At 38.1% G+C, this 20,874-nt stretch overlaps 1 protein-coding gene across 3 annotated transcripts in view; it reads left to right on the top strand.

Moving 5' to 3' along the window:
• TGFBRAP1 (transforming growth factor beta receptor associated protein 1) overlaps positions 1 to 20,874 on the top strand; it is a 33,971-nt gene that overhangs the window by 4,168 nt on the left and 8,929 nt on the right. For all 3 annotated transcript variants that reach the window (XM_030476342.1, XM_030476343.1, XM_030476344.1), the window contains exons 3-7: positions 7,162 to 7,356; positions 8,334 to 8,488; positions 13,635 to 13,717; positions 17,949 to 18,290; positions 19,642 to 19,699. In XM_030476342.1, coding sequence (XP_030332202.1) covers positions 7,162 to 7,356; positions 8,334 to 8,488; positions 13,635 to 13,717; positions 17,949 to 18,290; positions 19,642 to 19,699 — 833 coding nt within the window. The remainder of the gene's footprint in view (positions 1 to 7,161; positions 7,357 to 8,333; positions 8,489 to 13,634; positions 13,718 to 17,948; positions 18,291 to 19,641; positions 19,700 to 20,874) is intronic.

Below are 20,874 nucleotides of genomic sequence, written 5' to 3'. Positions count from 1 at the left end.
GCTAGTAGAAATGTCAGTGGAAGTAAACTGTATCCTAACTCTTGTAGAACTAACTCTGTCCTAACTGTAGATCTTGGCAGATACTACCCAGTTTTTATGCTCCCATCTGCTTAATTTTTTTTATAGTACTTGTCAGCTGTGTATTACAGAAAGTGATAGTTTAATATTGCAAACTGCAGAACAATGCACTTCTCTAATAGAGAGATGATTGTAAGGACTACTGCTGCTGTGATCTGTCTAAATAAACAATATGCTGTGAGGTCAGTAATCTTGAGCTTTTTTTGGGAAAAGCTGTCATACCCCAGAGCTGACAGACCACAGGCAGAATGCTTTCATGCTGTTTGCCATATGACTCTCCATGTAGGAGATACAGTGTATGTATCTTCCCTGATACATTCGGAATAGTATGTGACACACAGAGCACAACTATTTAGGCCCTTAATTCAGGGATCTGCATGGGTTTAGGCTTTTTGATATAAATTCCAAAGAAAAGTGAGAGTGCAATCACTTGTTTATATTGAAATTTTGACTTGTGACCGGAATGTGAGATGTGCATCAACTCACCAGTGTTTTTTTTTCTCGAAAGAAGCAGAGACTTATTAGAACATCAGTTTATGCAAATTAAAGATATTCCAAGATTAACTTGAGGGGTTTCTTTTTGAGATGTGGCGCTTTTCTAAGTCATCTTGGCTGCCCTCTTACTAAAACTGTTAATTGCTTTAAATGTGGACATGTATTTGTGGACATTAACCATATTGGTAGTGCTATGAAAGTTAAAATCTGTGAAATGACTGTCTGAAAGTACTCTCTTTTGACATGTTTCTAAGAAAATCCCATTCCTACTTCCATCTTTCTTTATCTTTTTAGGAATATCATGCCAGATTCTGGTCAAGTGGTTAATTTGTTTCTTGATTTGAGAAGAATAAGTATACGTGCAAAAGCATAAATGTGTTTAGTCAGAAAGCAGAATTTTATTTTGACTTTTGCTTTTATCTGATGTCCTGGAAGAGAGCTATACAGTAAGACCTCTAGTCTCAAAATCCAACATCCGTGTTAAGTAGATTGTCCTGGGGTTAGAATATCAGCTGTGTGATATCTTAAACAAATGCACTTCTGCAGCTCTAAACATGCTATAAATTTCTCCTTTCCTAATAATACACACAAAATCTACCTTGTACCAGCTCAGAAACCTTATGAAGACTGCTCGTTATGGATTGTATACTTTTTTTCCTTGCCTAATTCAGCTTGTGGGTTTGTGGGGTTTTTTTAATCAGCTGTTCTTTATTCCCTCCTCATCTTTCTGTTTTTCCTCAGTAGAATTCTTAGTGTCTTTAACACTTCCCTCTTTGAAGTTGTGAGGATGGTTGAGCGTCTTTACAGTATATAAGCATTGTGTATCTTGGCAATTGAGGTAGGCCTCTGCTGTAAAGTGAATTTGCTTTAAAAGGCTTGATGTAAATCTTGGATTCTAATTTTGGTTTGCTTTTGTACATCTTGTTGCTTAAGGCGTGTTTGTTTGGCAGTTGGTAGAGCACCTATGCTAAATTCAACTTCTTTTACTGAGGTGGATGTATTCTGCATTAGTGTATTTGGCTTTATAGTGTTTGAAGTAGCATTTATTTACATTAATTTGCTTTGCAGTTAAGACTGGAATTTAGAATGCAGAAAGCAACTGCTTAAGATGGTAATCATAAAGTAAAACATCTTTGAGTTTCTTGGGTATGTAACCTTTTTCCTTACCTGGACTGCATTTAAAACTGATGTTTAGAATTGTTCATAGCTGATCCATAGACTTGGCCATTTGTTACTTGGTTGGCTTGACTTGCAGTTAGTATATAGTTCACTCTTTCAAAGGGATGAGGAACTTAATTTTTGATGTATCTTCATTCAGTCCAGTAATTAGTTCATTCAGAATTGAAAATCAGTTCTTTCTGATGATGTATGATACCTTGCTTACCAAAATTCAGTTTTTCATTTCATGAAGGTTTTGTTGCATGTTTATGATCAGATTTCTTGCTATATGGAGGTTTAAGTTTTTAAAATTTCAGCAGGTGAGCAGTTCTAAGATTTCAAACAGTTCTTGCATGTTGGCAGAGGGCACACTTCTTACCATCAGCTGGAGCAACTGCCCCAAAATGTCAGAGGCCTCAATTCAGACCGAGCTACCACAGGAGGGTGCAGCTTTTCAGATCTTGAGCTGAAGGGAGCACTTGGTGCCTCTTGCTGAGACTCTGACACAGGAAATTTTGTCCTTGCCTGCAAGAAATGAGTGCTTGGTTAAGGATTTCTGTTGCCAAGTGAAAGAGATGCCATGTACTCTGCTGACCTCCTCCTGCATCAGAGATGACAAAAAGGAAGTGTAATCTTCTCCAGGAACCAGGCATGAGCCTGAACCCCCGACTTGTGCTGAGGGAAGGGCAGGCTTGAGTTTCTGCATATTCCATGGTGGCAAAGCTTAGAAACTTGTGAATTCCCATAAAGGGAAGAACTCCCCTTCTCTGCCTGCAGATCTGCATCTATAAAATATGTTCAGTGCTCACAGAAGCAGATGGGAAGCAGGAAGCTCTGTCCAACAAATCCTTTGAGCCTGTACAATGCAGTAGCACCAGGAGGAATTAGCAAGTAATAGTAGTGGGAGACTCCCTGACAATGGAGATGAGGTTTTCTCATCAGGCCTGCTGGAGAGGAAGAACAGCTTGAGGAGGAGTGGGTGGACTGTGCAGGTCATTGAATGATTGCACAGTTTGTGGTGATGAGGGATTTGGCTTTTATGGCTGTAGATTTAAGGAAGAAATGGGATCTACCAGACCAAGTGAGGCAAAAGCATTTTCGCCAACAGGCTGATCAACCTGGTGAGAAGGATGTAAACTAGGAAACAGTGGTGGTAGGCTGAGTTGGCAGAGAGCAGGGTGACGTGGATGAGAGACTTTGTAATCAAGAAAAAGGGCTGAAGAGGCCCTACTTCAGGCATATGCACACAAAGTCTGTACAAAACATCATGATGGTGAAAGGTCTCCCATATTTTCTGGGAAATCATCACATCTGTATGTTAACAGCTGAGGTGAGGGGTTACTGTTTACATGACAGCAGTACAAAGGTGTGGTGATGTGCCTTGGGTCAAAGGAGGAGGCAGCTGAGAATTTATGCATTAGGGCTAGAGGGCAGACTAACATGGGTGATGTGGTGAGTGTCTGCTACAGACCACCTTATCAGGAAGAAGATGTAGATCTTTAGGAAGAAACTCACATTTGTAGGCCCTAGTTCTTAGGGGGCACTTGAGCTGTTCCAGTACCTGATAAAGGGACAGCACAGCAGGCCACAAGCAGTCCAGGAGATTTCTGAAGTACACTGATGGTGACTGAGGAGCTGATGAGGGGATGTGCTCTGTTGAACCTAGCTAGGAATGTGAAGGTCGGGGGAGCAGCCTTGCTACAGTGTCCATGAGATGGTGAAATTCAGGATCCTGAGAGAAGGGAAAAAGACCACAAGCCTGGACTTCAGGAAAGCAGGCTTTGGTTTGTTCGGGGACCTGCTTTAAAGAATTCCATGGGATATGGTCCTGGAGAGAAGGACTTCCTCCTCCAAGTTCAAGAATGGTCTGCCCCAATAAGCAGGAAACCAAGCAAAAGTGGCAGGAAGTCTGCATTAATGAGCAAGCAGCTCTTGGCCAAATTCAAGTATAACAGAAGCAGCAAGTGAAAGTAGGGCCAGGTGGTCTGGGAGCAATACAGACACTGTCCAGGCATGTGAGAATGGCATTAGGGAGACCAAAGTCCATCTGGCATTGTTTTTCAGCACCTTGAAGTGCAACATAAAGCTTCCACAAGCATATCAGCAGCAAGGGAAGACTGATGATGCCCACTGCTGAATGGGGTGGGAGACCTGGTGCCAAAGGACATGGAAAAGGCTGAGGTGCTTAGTGCCACCTTTACCTCAGTGGTTACTGGTATGGCCTTCCTTCGGGAATCCTCAGCCCCTGGGACCAGTGGGAAAACCTGAAGCAACAAAACCCTGCCCTCAGTAGAGAAGGTTTGGGTTATGGAACATTTAAATAAACTGGGCAGACAAAGCCATGGGACCTGATGGCATGCACCCATGAATGCTCATGGTTTGTGATCAGTGTCACCATGAGGCCACTCTCATGATGATGAGGGAACATTCCTTAGGATTTGAAGAAAACAAATGTATTCACTCCTGTCTTAAATGAGCAAACGAAAGGATCCATGGGGGGGTGTGTGTGTGTGTAAAGATTACAGAGCTAGACTCTGCTCAGTGGTATTGTGGTATCGCATCCAGTGAAAGGATGCGAGGCAGTCTGTACAAATTGAAATACAGGAAATTCTACATAAACACAAGAAAACAAATTTCTCATTGTGGTGATGGTCAAACCAGGAAACAGGTCTCGGAGAGGATGTGCAGTCTCTGTTCTTAGAGATACTCAAAAGCTGACTGGGCAAGTTCTTCAGCAACCAGTCCTAGTTAACCCTGCTTTTAGGGAAGTTGAACTAGACAATCTGCACAGGTCCCTTCCTGCTTCAACTATTCCTTGACTTTAGTAAGTAAAAAATGAATTTTTAAATACCTAATTTTAGTTTATTCCTTTTGCTTTTCCAGAATAAACTCAGTGGTGCGTGGTTTGAGCAGTTGTATAGTGATCGAGTAGACTACAAATGGAGTTGGAGAACTGAGCCTTATAGCTTAGAACAAGCACACAGATACTAAGCAGAGTGATCCATAGAAGGTTATGCAGCGCCTTTCTCGTAGCTGATGACACTGCATAAAGCAACAGTAGGGTTGTCAACAATAAGCAGCATGTTCCCTTCTTGTTTTCAGCCACTCGTAGTGTTCCTTATCCTGTCAACTCTTATGATAATTGAAAGCTTTCATATTCCTTTTTAAACAAGTAATAATAAAGATGTGTTGTTTCATTTTTTACAGATATTTTCAACAAGAATCTTTCTGGTTTAAAACGAACAAATACATAAAATCTACAGTCTATTGCACGAAATCCAGAGTAACCTGACCTAAGTTGGCCCTGCCTTAAGGGAAGGGATGGGACTGGACTGAATGTCCTTCAAAAACCCCTTCTGACTTAAATTATTCTATGATTATAAATTTCTAGATATCTTGATGCTGAAAATAGTGTAGCTGTGTTTTGGATAACTCTTGTAACCTTTGGATAGCATATGCATTTTTCATACAGAAATGGTTACTGGCTTGATCAGTTTCATCAAATGCATTCCTGTACTGTAAAAAGGCCATTGTTTCTGATAGTATTTGTCAAGTGTATTGTTATCCTTAAGTGAGAGCTGGATGAAGAGAAAAAATATGCATCATTCTGCCACAGAAGCACTAGCTACTGAGGGCAGAGGAATGTAGAGGAACATTGACTTGGAAAAGTACTGTGCATAGCTCTGCATACCCTCTCACTTCTATAAAAGATTTTTTTCATATTACCTAAAAAAAAAACCACCGTCATTTAAAAAAAAAAAAAAAAAAAAAAAAAGGAGAGGAGTGGGGGTGTTAAAATCAGGGTTTTATAATTTTTTTGAAAATGTAAGAGAAATAGAAAATTCTAAGAATTAATATTTCAAATATAATTAGCCTTGAGTTTACTACTGTGTGGTTAGTATGTGTTTAACTAAAATCTTCAACTTTTTGAAATGGGATTATAGCACAGAGTGACAACTGGAGAGCATTAAAAACAGATAGTGCAGTCTGCCTGGCATAAATTCCATTTCTGATCCATAAGAATATCAAGATCTATAGAGTAAATTGGGAATTATATATTAATGGCCAAAAAAAAGTATTTTCTGTAAGGTGCTCTGAGTGAAAAGCTAATCATTATAGTAAGAAAGCAAATAGCATTACTTGCTAATAGTCAGATGTGAAATTCTATTTTTGTGTTGCACCCTTAGTCAAGGCAAAGGGCTGGTGATTTCAACGCTGCTATAAAGGATCCAGAAGCTTAGTCTCTATACCGTAGTTCTGTAAAAATCTACAACCTTCTGTTTTCTTTTTTTTTTTTTTGTTTTTAATTCCAAGATGGTCCTCCTAGCCAGCTACCCATGCCTCATTATCCTCTGTTTGGAAGAGATTTTGCAAATTCAATAACATAATCTTTTAATCTCCTCTGTCCTTTAGAGCTCAGACTTACTCTACCAGCTGTCAAGTGGCTCATTCCTGCCAAAGAAAAATTTTCATGGCATGTCTTTTTAATGGCATAAGAATACTGATTTTAAGGGGTATGTGTTCATGTTTAAAACAGAAGTTTACATCATGCTTCAGTATGGCTCAGCTGGCAAAGGGTTGCTGAACTAGGCCCAAAAACTTTGACTGGCGTTTTTCTTCAGTTGATGTCTCGGGAAGTACTGGGGAATAGAACCGGTGGCACATTGTCCAAAAGCAAGTCAAACTCCTGTTAAACTAGGAGAAAGGAAGGAGGACAGAATAGACGGGAGGAAAGATAGTGGCAAAGAAAAAACACAAATTAACTGAAGATTTAATATGGTTATTTTGAAGGCCGCATAGGAGGTATCGTTGGCATATTCATAAAGCCTTTACTTTGTGCTTGTCTTTTGGGAAAATAACCTTTATACAAAGTCTCTGTATGCTTTTCAAATGATTGAAAACACAGATGCCTCACAGGAAGTGACTCAGAAGTGACAAGTGAATGGTTGGCTGTCCACTAAAATGCTCTTTAGGTATTCGACTCTACAGAGAACAAATATGCCTGTATTGCCAGATAGGTCAGGCAGCGCAGGTCTGTAGCTCTCACTAAGGCAGTATTGTTTGAATGCTGGGTCTCACTAAATATTAGTGTTTTGAAATGAATTCTAGCTACATGGCATAATTCTTATTAAAAAATCCTGAAACTTACTAAACTTGAGTAATTCTTGCTAGTTTCTTTCAGTAATCCTCTCTTCAGGTCTTGGTGTTGTCTTTTTCTGTGGTGAAGGAGAAGGGGGTGGAAATTGAACTAAACTAACCAACAGGTCTGTACAGTCCAAGAAGGTGTGACATGCTGTCATCATGCCACCTGACACTGCATTTGTTATTCTGAGACTTTATTCCTGTACCTCAGTACCGATGTTTCAATATTGGGAAAGCAACAGACTTCAACTAGCACGATCCTCAGGCTTTGTTTTTCCCTTTTTCTAGGCATGTTTGCAACTGTAGATGGCATTTCACAGCGTGCCCCTGTGCACTGGTCGGAGAACGTGATTGGAGCAGCTTTGTGCTTTCCTTATGTGGTTGCTCTTGATGATGAGTTCATTACAGTGCATAGCATGCTGGACCAGCAGCAAAAGCAAACCCTGCCTTTTAAAGAAGGTCACATTCTACAGGACTTTGAAGGTATTAAAAATGACTGGTCTTTGAGTCAATAATTCTGGAACAACCACTGCTGTGGGCACAGTCACTTCAGTTTGTGTTTTAAACACAATATCTAGTAAGCACATGAACTGTTAAAACTTCTATTGCAAATGCTTTCCTGATTAGATTCCTGCACATTATGATAGGAAAACTTTAGTCATCCCAAATTTCATGCTTCTAACAAAACATATTCTCATTAAACGTGCTCTGATTGTCAACTTAATTGTTGGGTAGGAGTCTGTGGGGTTAGAGCTTTTGCTTGTAACTTGATTATCTCTTTCCAAGGAGCAATGTTAATTTTTGAGTCAACAGTTGTGAGCTACAGGTATTTGTCCATTGGCTATCCTGACAAAATTCTAACTTAAAAATTGTTCTTTTGTATTCCTTTCTAAAATACCTGTGTAAGAGGCTTAAAATGGGATATTTCATAAAGAATTGTTAAAGAAAAACCACAAACATTTATTTTGATCTGTTCTTCAATTAAGAACTCTTAATACATTGCGTTGCTGTTTTTTTCTAGGAGAGCTACAAGCTCTAGCACTATGAACTCTATGTTACTTGCTACCTTTGACGTACAGCTTACAATTTTATAATGTAAGCCTGTGGAAATGTCTGGCAGTTAAGTCTCTGTGCTCTGGAATCTGGGCAATAGGTTCAGCAGTGGTTTTTACAGTTTAGTTCATCATGAGAGATTATAGCCACTTTCATTTACTCAGAGTGGAACATCATCTGTAAATAAATAAATTTACCATTATCTCTATATTTCTGAGGTGCGATTTACAGGTAAACTATACTATCTAGTAAATATGGTAACACAGAGATGCGTTTTGGGAACTTTTAACACTGTTCAGGTTTTTGTATCTTAGTAAATCTTAAAGCTTATTTCTGAAATGGGGGAGGGGGGGAGGGGAAGGTTCTATTGAGAATGTAAACTGAATATGTCCATTTTCTCTGTCCAGGAAAGGTGATTGTTGCTACTAATAAGGGAGTGTATATCTTGGTGCCACTACCTTTGGAAAAACAGATTCAGGATCTTCTAGCTAGCCACAGAGTGGAAGAAGCCCTTGTTCTAGCAAAAGGAGCTCGAAGAAATATTCCAAAAGAGAAATTTCAGGTCTGTCCTTCCTTCAATTTTCATGAAAACATAAATCTCATAGTGGGACCATGTATGTAATGGTCAAGGAACCAGAGAAGGTGGAGGAGGAATTTACATAGAAGAGAAATCTAATACTTTTTATGGCTTCAGCCTGAGGAAATAGAGATGCCGCTGAGTTGTCTTTACAGCTTGTAAAGGCTGTAATGTTGACAGGGTTGAATGCTGTTCTGCTGGTGTTGGTTTTTTTTCACACATGTAACTTGAAAAAAATTTAAAACAAAACTGAAAAACTAGTAATGGAAAATCCCATGCGATGCTTCCCTCATACTAGGTTCAGTTGTTGAAGCATTTTGTTACCATTAAAATAGTTATCTGTAGCATCGCTTCCAGTTTGTTTAGGAAGGTGTAAAGTTAGGAACATAACTGCGGTGATTACAGAACTGCAGTGGTTCAAAATGATTCAGTCTGTAAGGATTTTTTTTATTTTTAATGTCAAGAGGTTTCTAATTCCATGTCATTTAAATTTCAGTCAAAGCCCTTGAAAAGCAGTCATTCAATTAAATTTTTATCAGCTTTCATTTTTATCCTTAGCTCGTTTGGTGAATGAACAGCTGGGGAGGCTTGGTGAGAAATTTGGTGAGAAAGGTGTTCCCATCCTTTTGCTTAGATACAATTACCTGGAAGTACTGGAAGCTGAAAAGTATTTAAGCAAATACAGAATTCAGTTTCCAGCACGTTTTGCTTTGCATCTTTGCTTCCAACTTTTCATTTACAATCTGTTTAAAGAGCTAAACTTAAATCTTGCTGTGAGGACAGAATGCATGATCTAATCAATGTCTTCTATGTATGATGACCTCTAATTCTCCTATAATTTCTTTCCAGTTTATGTAGATTTAGTGTGGGAGATATCTTCTTGTGTTTTACCACAGGTTGAACTGCAATTCATCATCTAAAATGTGTGACGTTAGAATCTCATTCCTCCTAAGTTTGCTTGCATTTAGGATTTTTCTGTCTGCTAATTTACTTTCTGTTCACACGTATCTTATGTGCACAATGTCTGTCTACCTTAAATTACTGTTTCCAAGAATATTAAATGTTCTTGCTAACTTATTATCCTTTTAAAAGTGTTCGGTTGCTTTGAGTCAGTGCTACAGCTGAAAAACAGAAAACATAGTATTTGCAAGCAAAATAGCCTGTTCTGGTTCTGGCCTGTATTCGTAAACTGAGATTAGCCAGCTTAAATTGATGGAGTCTCCCACTGACTCATATTAAAATGACTCAACTTGGCTTAGTTGTTGAGCTATTAGTCCAATTTTTCAGAGCTTGTCTGTAGTTGAAAGCGTGACATGTTGAGCTGGCTTTCTAGCATGCCTCTGATACTTAATGCTGTCATTACAGGTTAGTTACAAGCACATCAGACTTTTTTTTTTTTTTTTTTTTACTATAGTCTCGCATGATATAAATCTGATGGAGTTCAACCCAGTTACATGCCATACATATGTCTTTTGCAATGTTTCTTTGGCACACTTCCCCTGATCACATAGTTGCTCCTTTCTAACTCCTGAGAAAGATCTTCAGGTAATAGATTATAGCTAGATAGAAAATAGCTATCTTCAAATTGACATCTTCAGATACTTGTCTTGTAAGCTTTACTGATTCCTCAGTAGCTGACACTTTCAAGGCCTTATTTTGCTATTTTATATGAGCAGTGGGAAGGAATGCATAGGATTGGTAGTAAGGCACTTGATCCAGCCACTATAATTTATCCATACAGAAAAGTGATAGTAATTGTCTGGTACATGTAGTATAGTGCCCCCTTTTCCACATGCTGCTTTAATTTCTGAAGTTTGCAAAGGCTGTTGCCATCTTGTGACTTGAACTCAGTCGTGGCATTGTAGGACAGTTCTTCACCCTGGGACAACATGGGTTTTCTTTTCTTGCAGTTCAATACTGCATTGTCATTGCACGCATACACAGGTGCTTGCTCCTTCCCTTTACATCAGCATAAATGCATAGATGCATTTGGTGGTAATGCAGAATGATAGTGCGATTGAAACAGTATTGTACTCTCAGAATTATTTGTACAGGCAATATTTAGTTACTGGAAAGAAGCAGGTCATGCATAGTAGCTCTAATCTGTTATTTAACCAGTGGTACCTGCAGACTGCAAATTTGTCTCTGCAATATTAAATGAAAATTACGTTTTTTTTTTGAGCATCAGGAATTACTGCTAGGTAAAAAACGCTGAGCAAAAGCGTTGCAAGAAGATGGCTTTGCTGGATATCATTTTTGATAGAAGAATACAAAGGCCTTTCTACCATGCTACCATGAACTGACTGAATACTGCTTATTAATTTTTCAGGACAGCTGAAGTTTGCAGAAATCATAGTTGATGGTAGTGAAGACCTTGGTTAGATTGACACACACCTTGCATAGGTATCTCTTTTTTTTTTTCCCCATCCTCATTTCTTTTTAGTTTCAAAAAACATTAACAGCACCCAAATGTGACCAAAAGACAAAGTGACTTTCTAGAAAAATTTTTTTGCAGTCTAGTTGGTAATTCTGACCATTTTAGGAATTTTTTTCTAGCAGTTGAAAGGCTAGAAGGGCTTCACTATAGCTATCACAGCTTCAGTAGTCATCTTCCTGTTCTCTAGTGCTTTTTCAGATACAAATTAATATAAATATTATTTCATGTTTTCGTAGCTAGTTTTTTAATGTGAATTCAGTCAACAATATAGATTTTTCCTAAAGCACTTCAAGTCCTATGGTGGTTCTTCAAAAACAATAGGAGAATAAGCAATGTGTTGAATTTTGACTGGGTGTAACTTAGTAGTTTTAAAAAGTAAGCCTATTGAGCTATTCTGGCAAACAAGTCTGGAAAAACTCAGGATGTTTTTTCTACCATAAACAAAAGTTAACTATATGTGATTGGCATATAGGTCTAGCCGATTTTTAAAAACCTGTGAGAAAGAGGATATTGACTTTTTCACAGACAGTCTGGTCTGTTACTTCCAGTCTTTACCACGGGACAACTTAATGTGTTTATCTTGATGGCTAAAAATGAACCTATTTATTCCCTATCCCATCACTGCATCTCTTAAAAATTGGGGAACTGTCTGTCTGTCAACGTTCTACAGCTTTTTTTTTCTGTATGTGTGGCTTTAAGGGACACGTGAAGATACAGCAACATTTAAATGAAAGTGAATGCCACTTAATCAGTTCAAATTTTAAACAGATTCCTTGGGCCTATACTTAGACTATCAACAAACTCTTTTTATCTTCTTTTTATCTTCCTGTACAAACTAAGCTCTACCATTAAAGCAGTATTTATAGTGTGTTAGATCAATTCAAACTTCATTCCAATATCCTAATTCACTAAGTATATAAACATTAGTGGTCCTAATTGCAGAGTTAAAAAATAAAATAAAATAAAAATTCTACTTTGGTATTAGTTAGCAAGGTGAGAAATACTTGTACTTCAACCCTTCCGGGCTTGAAAGGGAAAATCTGAGACCAGGTTTTGAAGTTCTTCTGGTGCCATAAGATGCAGATAGTGGCAGATTGAAATCGTTTACTAGCATCCTTAGGAATGTGACCAGACAGGTGTTCATCCATTCACAGATTACTATTTACTGATGTAATAACTCAGTCGTATAGCCAAAATATTTTGGATACTTTGTGAATTAATCACCTGAGGTAGTTTTACTTTATTACTGGAATTAAATTCCCTTTCAGCTTTAGTACACTTGGATGTAAAGCATAGTAACACTACTATAAAGATGTCACTGTTCATTTATTTTTATGCTATGCTTGTCTGAAAAGGTGTGCCAGGTAGCATTTCTCTGTTTCCCCTTCACTCTCCCACACTGGGGGGCAAGCAAAGTCTCACAGCCTTACAAATCAGTAGGTTTTAATGGCTTGCTAACGGTCAAGATTAAGTATTTCCTGAAGATAAACTGTTAGTAAAGCATGCACAGACTTAAGTGGGCTTACGGCAAGCTTTTTCTTCTGGTAAATCCACAATCTTTAATCAAGGTGAAAAATTAGAATATCAGTCTACCCTACTTGAGGCCTGACACCCTTTAGTAATGCCTGCCTGGAATATGTTGCTAATGTATTGCAGTTCTCTGGGTATTTGAAATGGGAGTCTGTTTTTAATAACAGAATTAATGTACACTGTTAAACATCAGAAAGCTGTATATTCATGAGAAAGTTGAAGGGGAAAACTGAGGTCATGTGAATGTAGCTACGTGTATTTGCAAAGTACCAGTGTTGTCACAAACAGTGGATGCTTAGCAGAGCATATTTTGGGTTCCTTGTTTTTAGTAATTCTCTTTCGCCATTTGAAATATTCTGGGCTTTAGGGTTTCATTTAACTAACCATTCAGATTAAATAAATACCTAGCATTTAAAGTAGTTTTGTGAACTTCTTGTAAACCTTTTTCTGTCTAGGCGTGACCTTAACAATGAAACTTTGTAAGACAGTTTTTTGTGTGTTTTACTCGTGCTCCTCTTCTTAACCATATTTTTATGTACATTGCATAATGTACTGCACATTGAATAAGTTGAACTGCTTTGGAAATATTTTTATGAAAAAAAAAAAAAGGGGGGGAGGGGAACCTGACAGAAAGTCAGAAATATGGTCATCAGCTGGGGATGAGACTATAAGAATCACCAGCAAGGTTGCTGCTGAAGTGAAATGAGATGGGGAGAAAGTTGGCTCTGTGTGGGCAAGTAGGATCATCCTTCAGTTAAATCTCTTTTGTGCCTGCTGAATCATGGGGAACTTCAAAGATGGCCATTGGCTTTAATGTTTGTAAATACCACAAGTCAAAACTTGAGGCAAGTCAGACTGATGCCAGATAAGTGATTATTTAAATAAGAAAACTTGAACTTGCAATTTGTTGACTTTGCTTTTAGTAAGTGCTTGTTATCAGTGTTGGGTTCACACTTGTGTATAAAACTGAGTCTGGGCAGCAGATTCAGTATATTCAGGTACATACAACTTAAAATGTAGAGGATCAAGGTTTTATTTTGCATGTAACTTGACAGGTCTGGTTGAAGATCATGTGTTCAGTGGTTTTGGCAGGTAATTTTTGCACTAGTGACTAGCACTGCATAACTCATTATAAACCTTTTCCCTCTCCCTTCTCTTTCATAGGTAATGTACAAACGAATCCTGCAGCAGGCAGGTTTTATACAGTTTGCACAGCTTCAGTTCCTTGAAGCAAAAGAACTCTTCAGGTAATTATGTGACAAAAAATTTATTTGTTTATCTTCTTTAAATAAGGAGTTAATGTTCTTGGGTTTAAAAATTTAGTTGCTTGAATGTTTTTTGACGCAGATATGAGCTCACTGTGATAAAATGGCTTTGTTGGGGGTAAGAACAGAGTAACATTGAGTTGGTTTTATAACAAGAGTTAATGCAACTGATTTTTTTATTCCTTTTTTTTTGGTATGCTAACATCCAATAGCAAAGTCTTTTACTTTATGCCCATGAAGTTCAAGGCTTTATTATTGAACCTCTGCTGTGATTTGCAGCATGAACATTGCCTGGTTCTAATTTTTCTTTCTGCCTTAAGAAAAGAAGTCTAACAAAATTTATGATTTAAATATTAGTTACAATTTAAATATTATTGACACAGTTACACTCTTTTATTTTTTTTGAGGATGCCAGTGCTGAATTTAACACTTGTGCTGCTAGACCTTTTCCAGAAGAGCATTTGTTCTTGAAGTCTGTACTAACCTTACTGATTTAGTTGCTTCAGCAGTCACTTGTTTACAAATTGACCTTGGTTCTCCACTTTCATTCAAAAAATACTGCTCATTATCTTTATTTTACCTGATAATTTTGTTTTTACTAGCCATGCCCCATTCTGTGATGGAGTGTTGTCCAGAGTTAGTGTAATCCATGCTGACCACATAAAATAACTCTTCTTGTTATCTGCTGAAATTAATTTTAAATCAATGTAGGGTCTATGGAATAGGATTAAGGCTAGACTATTTGCTGTATGTTCTAAGTGTGTACAGTGTAGGAAAAAAGTTGTCCTTGAGTTTATGGAAATGTATCAGGGAAATTAAAGGTTTGAGAAATGTTACTATCGATGAGGCACTTTGCCATTTTGCCTCCTGCTCACCCTGATAATGGGACACACTGGGCCTGAATGGGCAGTGTACACTGAGTAAAGATTAGGGAATGACAGGAAGGGCATGAACAGCATTTATTGGCAATCTGTTTTGGCCACAACCATTTTCTGTATCACTTTGTAATCTTTGGCATTAGCGAGCAACTTGCAATCTTCCTCCTCCCTGTAATCTTCCAAACACTAGACTGAATCGCTGCTGTGTTGTGTATTTGAACTACAAGCTGAATGTAGTTAGGAATTCTTTATAACATTCCCGCAAAGCCTTTCCATATGGCTGTCCAATGCACTTTTGTTCATTTTTCAGTGTGGCCAGCTTTGATAAAATAGTTTGTTGAGGTTATACTGGCTATAAAGTGTCTTCATTGTCTAGGTGTAGTTAGGTGGCCAGACTCGTTTAGCTCTGCAGCTGTCTTGACTATGACCAACAAACTTTTTTTCCTATCACTTTATTCCACCCTGATCGGCAATAATTCCCTGTGGGGTCTCATCTGGGGGCCCTGTCTTGCTGGTAGTGGCTAAGGGTCTTTTAAAAGCAGTGAAAAGGGGAAACGTATCCTGCATGGAGCTCCAGTACATTGTAGAAGGAGCCAAGATCAGTTATGCAGCCTCCGTCCAACTAGCAGTCCATCTGACAAATGACCTTCAATGAACAGGATTGTGAGAGCTCCTCTATAGAAACAGACATGCTTCACAAGAAAACATGCTGTCCAGGCATGAATTTTGAAGCGGAGTCAGTATTCGAGGGTGTTCTTTTCCTCTAATAGCTGCAACTCCAAAACGGAGCAACTGTTCAGAAATCGCTGAAGTCTTTTTGGGGGGAGAAAGCAAACATTTCTGTGCTTTTCTTCTGGCCAGCCGTACATAAGCTATTCTGGTGACTCTTGAAAACTCCTTATGGAATCCAAGTTCCCTGATATTCAGTCCTGGGGAACGCACCCAGTTCGAGTAATATCTGGTTATGCCCTGATACACGCTCAAACAATCTTGTTTGTTCTAGACTTACTGATGCTCAGAGGAAAAATGAGAACGATAATGGCAGACTATGCAAACACTTCTGCTCATCTGCTGGCATGTTTATAGCATTTCTTCATCTGTCTCCATGGTCAAATTCTCTATCTCAAGCTTAGGCCATCTCCAAAGACTAGACATCATAGCCAGTAAGGGAATTAATGTTTATACTTGAGTTTCTGTGGATTTATCAAGATTCCTTGCTTCTGCATTGATTTTGAGTAGCCTGTTGATGTTCAGTGAAGAACCTTTGAGGGAGGGGAAAAAATAATCTTTCTTTAGGGTTAATTTTCAAATGTAATATCTCTCATTAATATATTTTATCTGGTGGTCCTCAAGTCTTAAATTTTCACAGGTAGTTCAACTAGCCAAAGCTATAGTTAGATTACTGTAACGAGTTCATATTGAAAGCCCAAATGCTCTTTGAACCATCGGGTCACGCCACTAACAGAACCTGCTACTTCTTGGTTATTCTTCCTCCTAATAGTCCTTCCATCATAATGTCAATGTAGGAATTTCAAAATCGAATATCGAGTCTGAAAAGAGCGAATAAAAAGAAATTTCAAGTGCCCAAATCTTCAAAGTAGACATGAACAGTTTACTCTTGGTTAGGGGGTGGCCTTTCGCAGTAGGAGTCCTGTGTAGGAATCAGAAAAGCTTACTACTCAAACCTCTTCTCCCGGGAATGCTTCCCACGTTCAGAACTTTTCTCTATTGTGGTCCTCTATTGCTTGTGTTGCTGTCCCCAAGCTTTGCAATCAGTAGGTGCTGGAACAGTAGGTGCTGGAACAGGATACTTGCTGCTTTAAAATCTGCTATTGCTGTCTCCCAAAATTTAATTCTGTTGGTACAGATTTTTGTAGCCAAAGGACAGTATTTACTTCTTAAAAAAAAAAAAAAGTTGTAAGTAAGTGTTGTCATTGCAGTGCTTCCTACTAGTTCATATTTCCTGGGTGGTTTTGGAACTGTGTCTCTGACAAGAAGTGAACAACGCGGGGCATGTCCCACTGCTTTAGTTAGTTTACAACAGCAGGGAAGGGATGAGCCTGCATGTGAAGATCATTCACACTTTATTGCCTGCAGAAATCTGCTGCTTCAGCTGCTTCCATGGTTATAACTTGGGGGTTTTTTTGAATTCTTCCCAATTAAGGTTGTGAAGGAAAAATCTTTCTGAGGTTGTTAATCACTGGATAGGTAAGAACTATTTTTTAAAAGTTATATTTGCAACAAGATAATAACCAAACAGGGTTTCTTTTAGAGAACTGTCAATTCCTTTTGATTTTTTTTCAGCAACAATATCACCTGCATTTCAGGAATGCTCATCTTTGAAGATGAATTCAGAATAATGACTGTGACAGTGAAATAAAATGCAAATCCTGATTTCGTGCTGTTCATCTAAAACAAGGCCTGGCAAGAGGGGTCATTCTAGCTGTGAAAATTGGGAAATTTTTCCACGTGTGGAAAAATCTTCTTATTTTACTCTTCTTTCACAGCATGCATTCTTCAAATGTTTGAGAAATTTCTTTTATCTAGGTTGAAAGGAAAATGTTTCATGTAGCATATCTGTTACAGTTTTCTCCTGGGTAAAGAATAGATCTCCTTCACATCTGAAGTAGAAAAGCCACTCCATAGTATATGACATAGATGGACACCCAAGACCTATGCCTGTACAATGGGCTACTACTTACTGGTTAGATGGATGCAGAATAAGTATCCGTGGTTCATTTTCAGAACCTCTTAAGAAGTGAGGCAAAGGAAGAATTTGATATGCTTCAGGGTTGGGGAAGAGGTTTTCATCATGCAAAAAGGTGTTCTGAAAGCTTTGGTTTTCTACAGGAAGCTGCTGTTTTCTACAGAATTACACTTGCACAGTCTTCGTGGCTTGCTTGAAAGGGTTTATTCTCCATTTTTTTTGCATCCATCAGAAGACTAGCTCCTGTAGTGTATGGATGAAGTCTAGGACAGTCCTAGGAACTGCACTAAGGCTATTCAGCTGATTTTTTGTATATGCCACAGAACAGCTGTAGGATACCAAAAGCAAAATGCTGTTCAGTCTCTGAATTCTCAAAGCTTTCAACATCTAGGGGAGGAGAAACAATAATGAACAAGTTTGTGTTTAAATAGGAAAAAAAAAAAAAATTCCAAATTTGTTCTGAATATATTTTCTCCAGCATAGAAGGCACTAACTTTAGAAGCTGACAACCTGTTAGTGTCCTGACTCTAAGCATATGTGAGCACATATTCCCAGTATGTTATTTTTTTGTGCCTATGTATACTTTTTCTTTCTTTTTGCTTCATCTAGTTTGACACTGTAATTGCAGAAGCGGCCAGCTTGATGTCCGGGAGCTGATCTCTCTCTACCCCTTCCTGTTGCCTACTTCCTCTTCATTTATACGGTCTCATCCCCCTCTGCATGAGTACGCGGACCTAAACCAGCTGACCCAAGGGGACCAGGAGAAGATGACAAAATGCAAACGGTTCCTCATGAGTTACTTGAATGAAGTCCGCAGCACTGAGGTGGCAAATGGCTACAAGGAAGATATTGACACAGCTTTACTCAAGCTATATGCAGAGGCAAATCATGAAAGCCTGCTGGATCTGCTAGTTTCGGAGAACTTTTGTCTCTTAACAGATAGTGCTGCCTGGCTGGAAAAACACAAAAAGTAAGTGGATTTTTTTTGAGTATTGCACCTTTGACACCAGAGGGAAAATTGTCTAAAACACATTTGGCTTCTAGAGCAATATGTTCAAATCCTTGTAATTTCTGTGCTTTCAGGTCCAAAAGATCAACTTGGTCTGACTTATCAACATTTAAAATGTTGGTGAAAAGCTATTAATTGACAGTGTGAGGTAAAGGAAATGCATTCTGTCTTATGCTGGTATATTCAAAGTTTGTCCTGAAAATTTCTGTGTCCAACACAAAGGACTGTTACAAATTTTTTTTGGGGGAAAAGAAAAACATATATTTGTTTGCTCTTGTGATGATGTAAAAGTTGAATTGATGTGGTAGTGGTGCTCAGACAGAATGAAATGATGCTTAAAGCATGCATTGCCTTAGGTAGAAGCTGTTAACCAGCTAGTGGCTTTAAAATTGTAGTTCCTTGTTCAGAGAAGGAGATCTTTTGATTTGCATACTTTCTGTGCTACCACTGCTTCACCAAAAGGAATTGCTTAAGATGACTGCGCATGACTTCAAATTGGAAATGCCAGCAGGTGGAGAATTGACTGTCTTTAAGCAGGAAAGACTAGATAGTAAATGTGTAAAATACAAACTCCAGTCGTAGGTAGAGTCTCTGTCTTGGATTTAATTCCTTTAAACTGTGGTGCAGTAGTAGCAACTACAGTGGTGAGGCAGAGTCTTTAATTATGGATAGATTTAGAGTAGTTTCATTTATTTCGGATGTTTTGTTAAATTCTCTTGGTACCTATGGCTTGCATGGCAAACTTTTGGAAATGTAAAGGGTAGAACATTGTTCCATAAGAACAACTGTTACAGATCTTTGGCTGTATTTTTATTACAGTACAAAAAAACCACTTTTGTAATGGCACTGTACAAAGCTCTTCCCTGCCTGACTCAATTTCCTCCTGCAGTAAAGAAACAATGTTTCTGATAGTAAAACTGTTTTAAGTAAAAGCATCATAAAAATTTGATTTAATGACACCTTATTAATTTTAATTATTGGAGGGATATTTATTATTTTCAGTTGTGTGTTAAATCTGTATATAAAATTCAAAGACTGGCATGGGAACCATCTCTAATTTGACACATATTTTGTTTTAAGTTGGAACTATTAACTAGAAAGTGCCTTAGAGACAGGAGGAGACAATCACATTTGTAGAACAGAACTTCTTTCCTTTGATTCTGAAAAAGAGTTTACAGACACTTGTTGGAGTGTAGACATGGCCATGTATATGTCACTGTAAGCAAGTGTTGTATTCTGTGCTACTCAAGCCATGATGAAATTGGTAGGAAAGATCTAGCACTTTTAATATATATTTTCTCTTTATATGCAGGTATTTTGCACTTGGTCTCCTATATCACTACAATGGTCAGGATGCTGCAGCACTTCAGGTTAGAATAAATCTTTTAGTGTCATCTGTAAAACATTCCAAAATGCCAGTTTACCTCTGAGATGATAAAAATCTGAGGTGCTAATTTACCTGTTTGAAATGTAGTGATGTGTATATATGAGAAACTTATACTAAGACTTCCTTGAATAATTTAATATGCTAGATGTGAAAAACCTGAAGATCTTACTGAAGATGACAGCTGTTTAGATGCTTGTATGCTTTTTTTAAAGAAAAACTGTGCATACCATAACATATGTCCGTACTCTTAAAAGACTGACAGAAGCGCTAAAATAATCAAAAGATCACTTAAAAAGGTGTTTGAGGGACTTGAGGAACATATCCTGTGCTGATTAGTCTGTATGCACCCAGCAAAGCAGTATTGTAATCTCATGGCAAATACTGGCAGCAACCGAGAGTTTATTTCCTTATTTGATGGTGGACAGTGAACACATTCTGCAAGATCTGTGGGTTTCAGCAGGGTTAGTAATCCCTTTCAGGACACCCCCTTCCGGTGTCACTAAGACTAGCAGTGGTCTGTAAGCTTCAGACTAAACAATTTTGTTATTCCTGTATGCAAAACTTCATTTAGAAAAATGTATATATTCTTGATCAATAAATAGCATGAATTTCTCGGACATTATCCAATACCTTAAGCAGTTTGCCTTACTGTGTGGCTTTTTGAGTATGTTAATCACAGTAACACTGTCGAATGCATTCAAGTCAGTTATGTAAATAGTAACTTCCTGAGCAGAAAACCATTAAGGATCTTCAGCATGTGCAAGATATTTTTATTTGTTTCAAGGAACAAGGTTTATAGCTGAACTGCTCTGCTAGATGTGGCACCTTTTCATTCCAATTACAATGTATATAAAATCAGTCTTAGAGGGTAGTTAAAGTTCTTGAGTCAAAAGGAAAGAAAAATATCAGGTTTTCTTCTAAATTGTGTCATTTGCTTTTAATCTTGCACTCACAGAGCACATGGAAAGTATACCATTCATTGGAGAAAAGAACTTTTATCAAAAGCTTTCTTTGTGATTGGCGTACCTCCTCCCAAAGTATTTGGTCAGTCATTTAGAATGAGAACCTATGTGATATGGGGTCTGAATTAGTTCAATATGCCAGTTGCAAGAGAAGCCTGTGATGGCATAAATTTAGTGACCAATGAGGTCCCTTGCA

This window comes from Strigops habroptila, chromosome 2 (genome assembly GCF_004027225.2).
Source record: "Strigops habroptila isolate Jane chromosome 2, bStrHab1.2.pri, whole genome shotgun sequence".
NCBI classification, from domain to species: Eukaryota; Metazoa; Chordata; class Aves; order Psittaciformes; family Psittacidae; genus Strigops; species Strigops habroptila.
The sequence above is the reverse complement of the archived record's forward strand: the minus strand, read 5'-3'. Positions and strand labels throughout refer to the sequence as shown.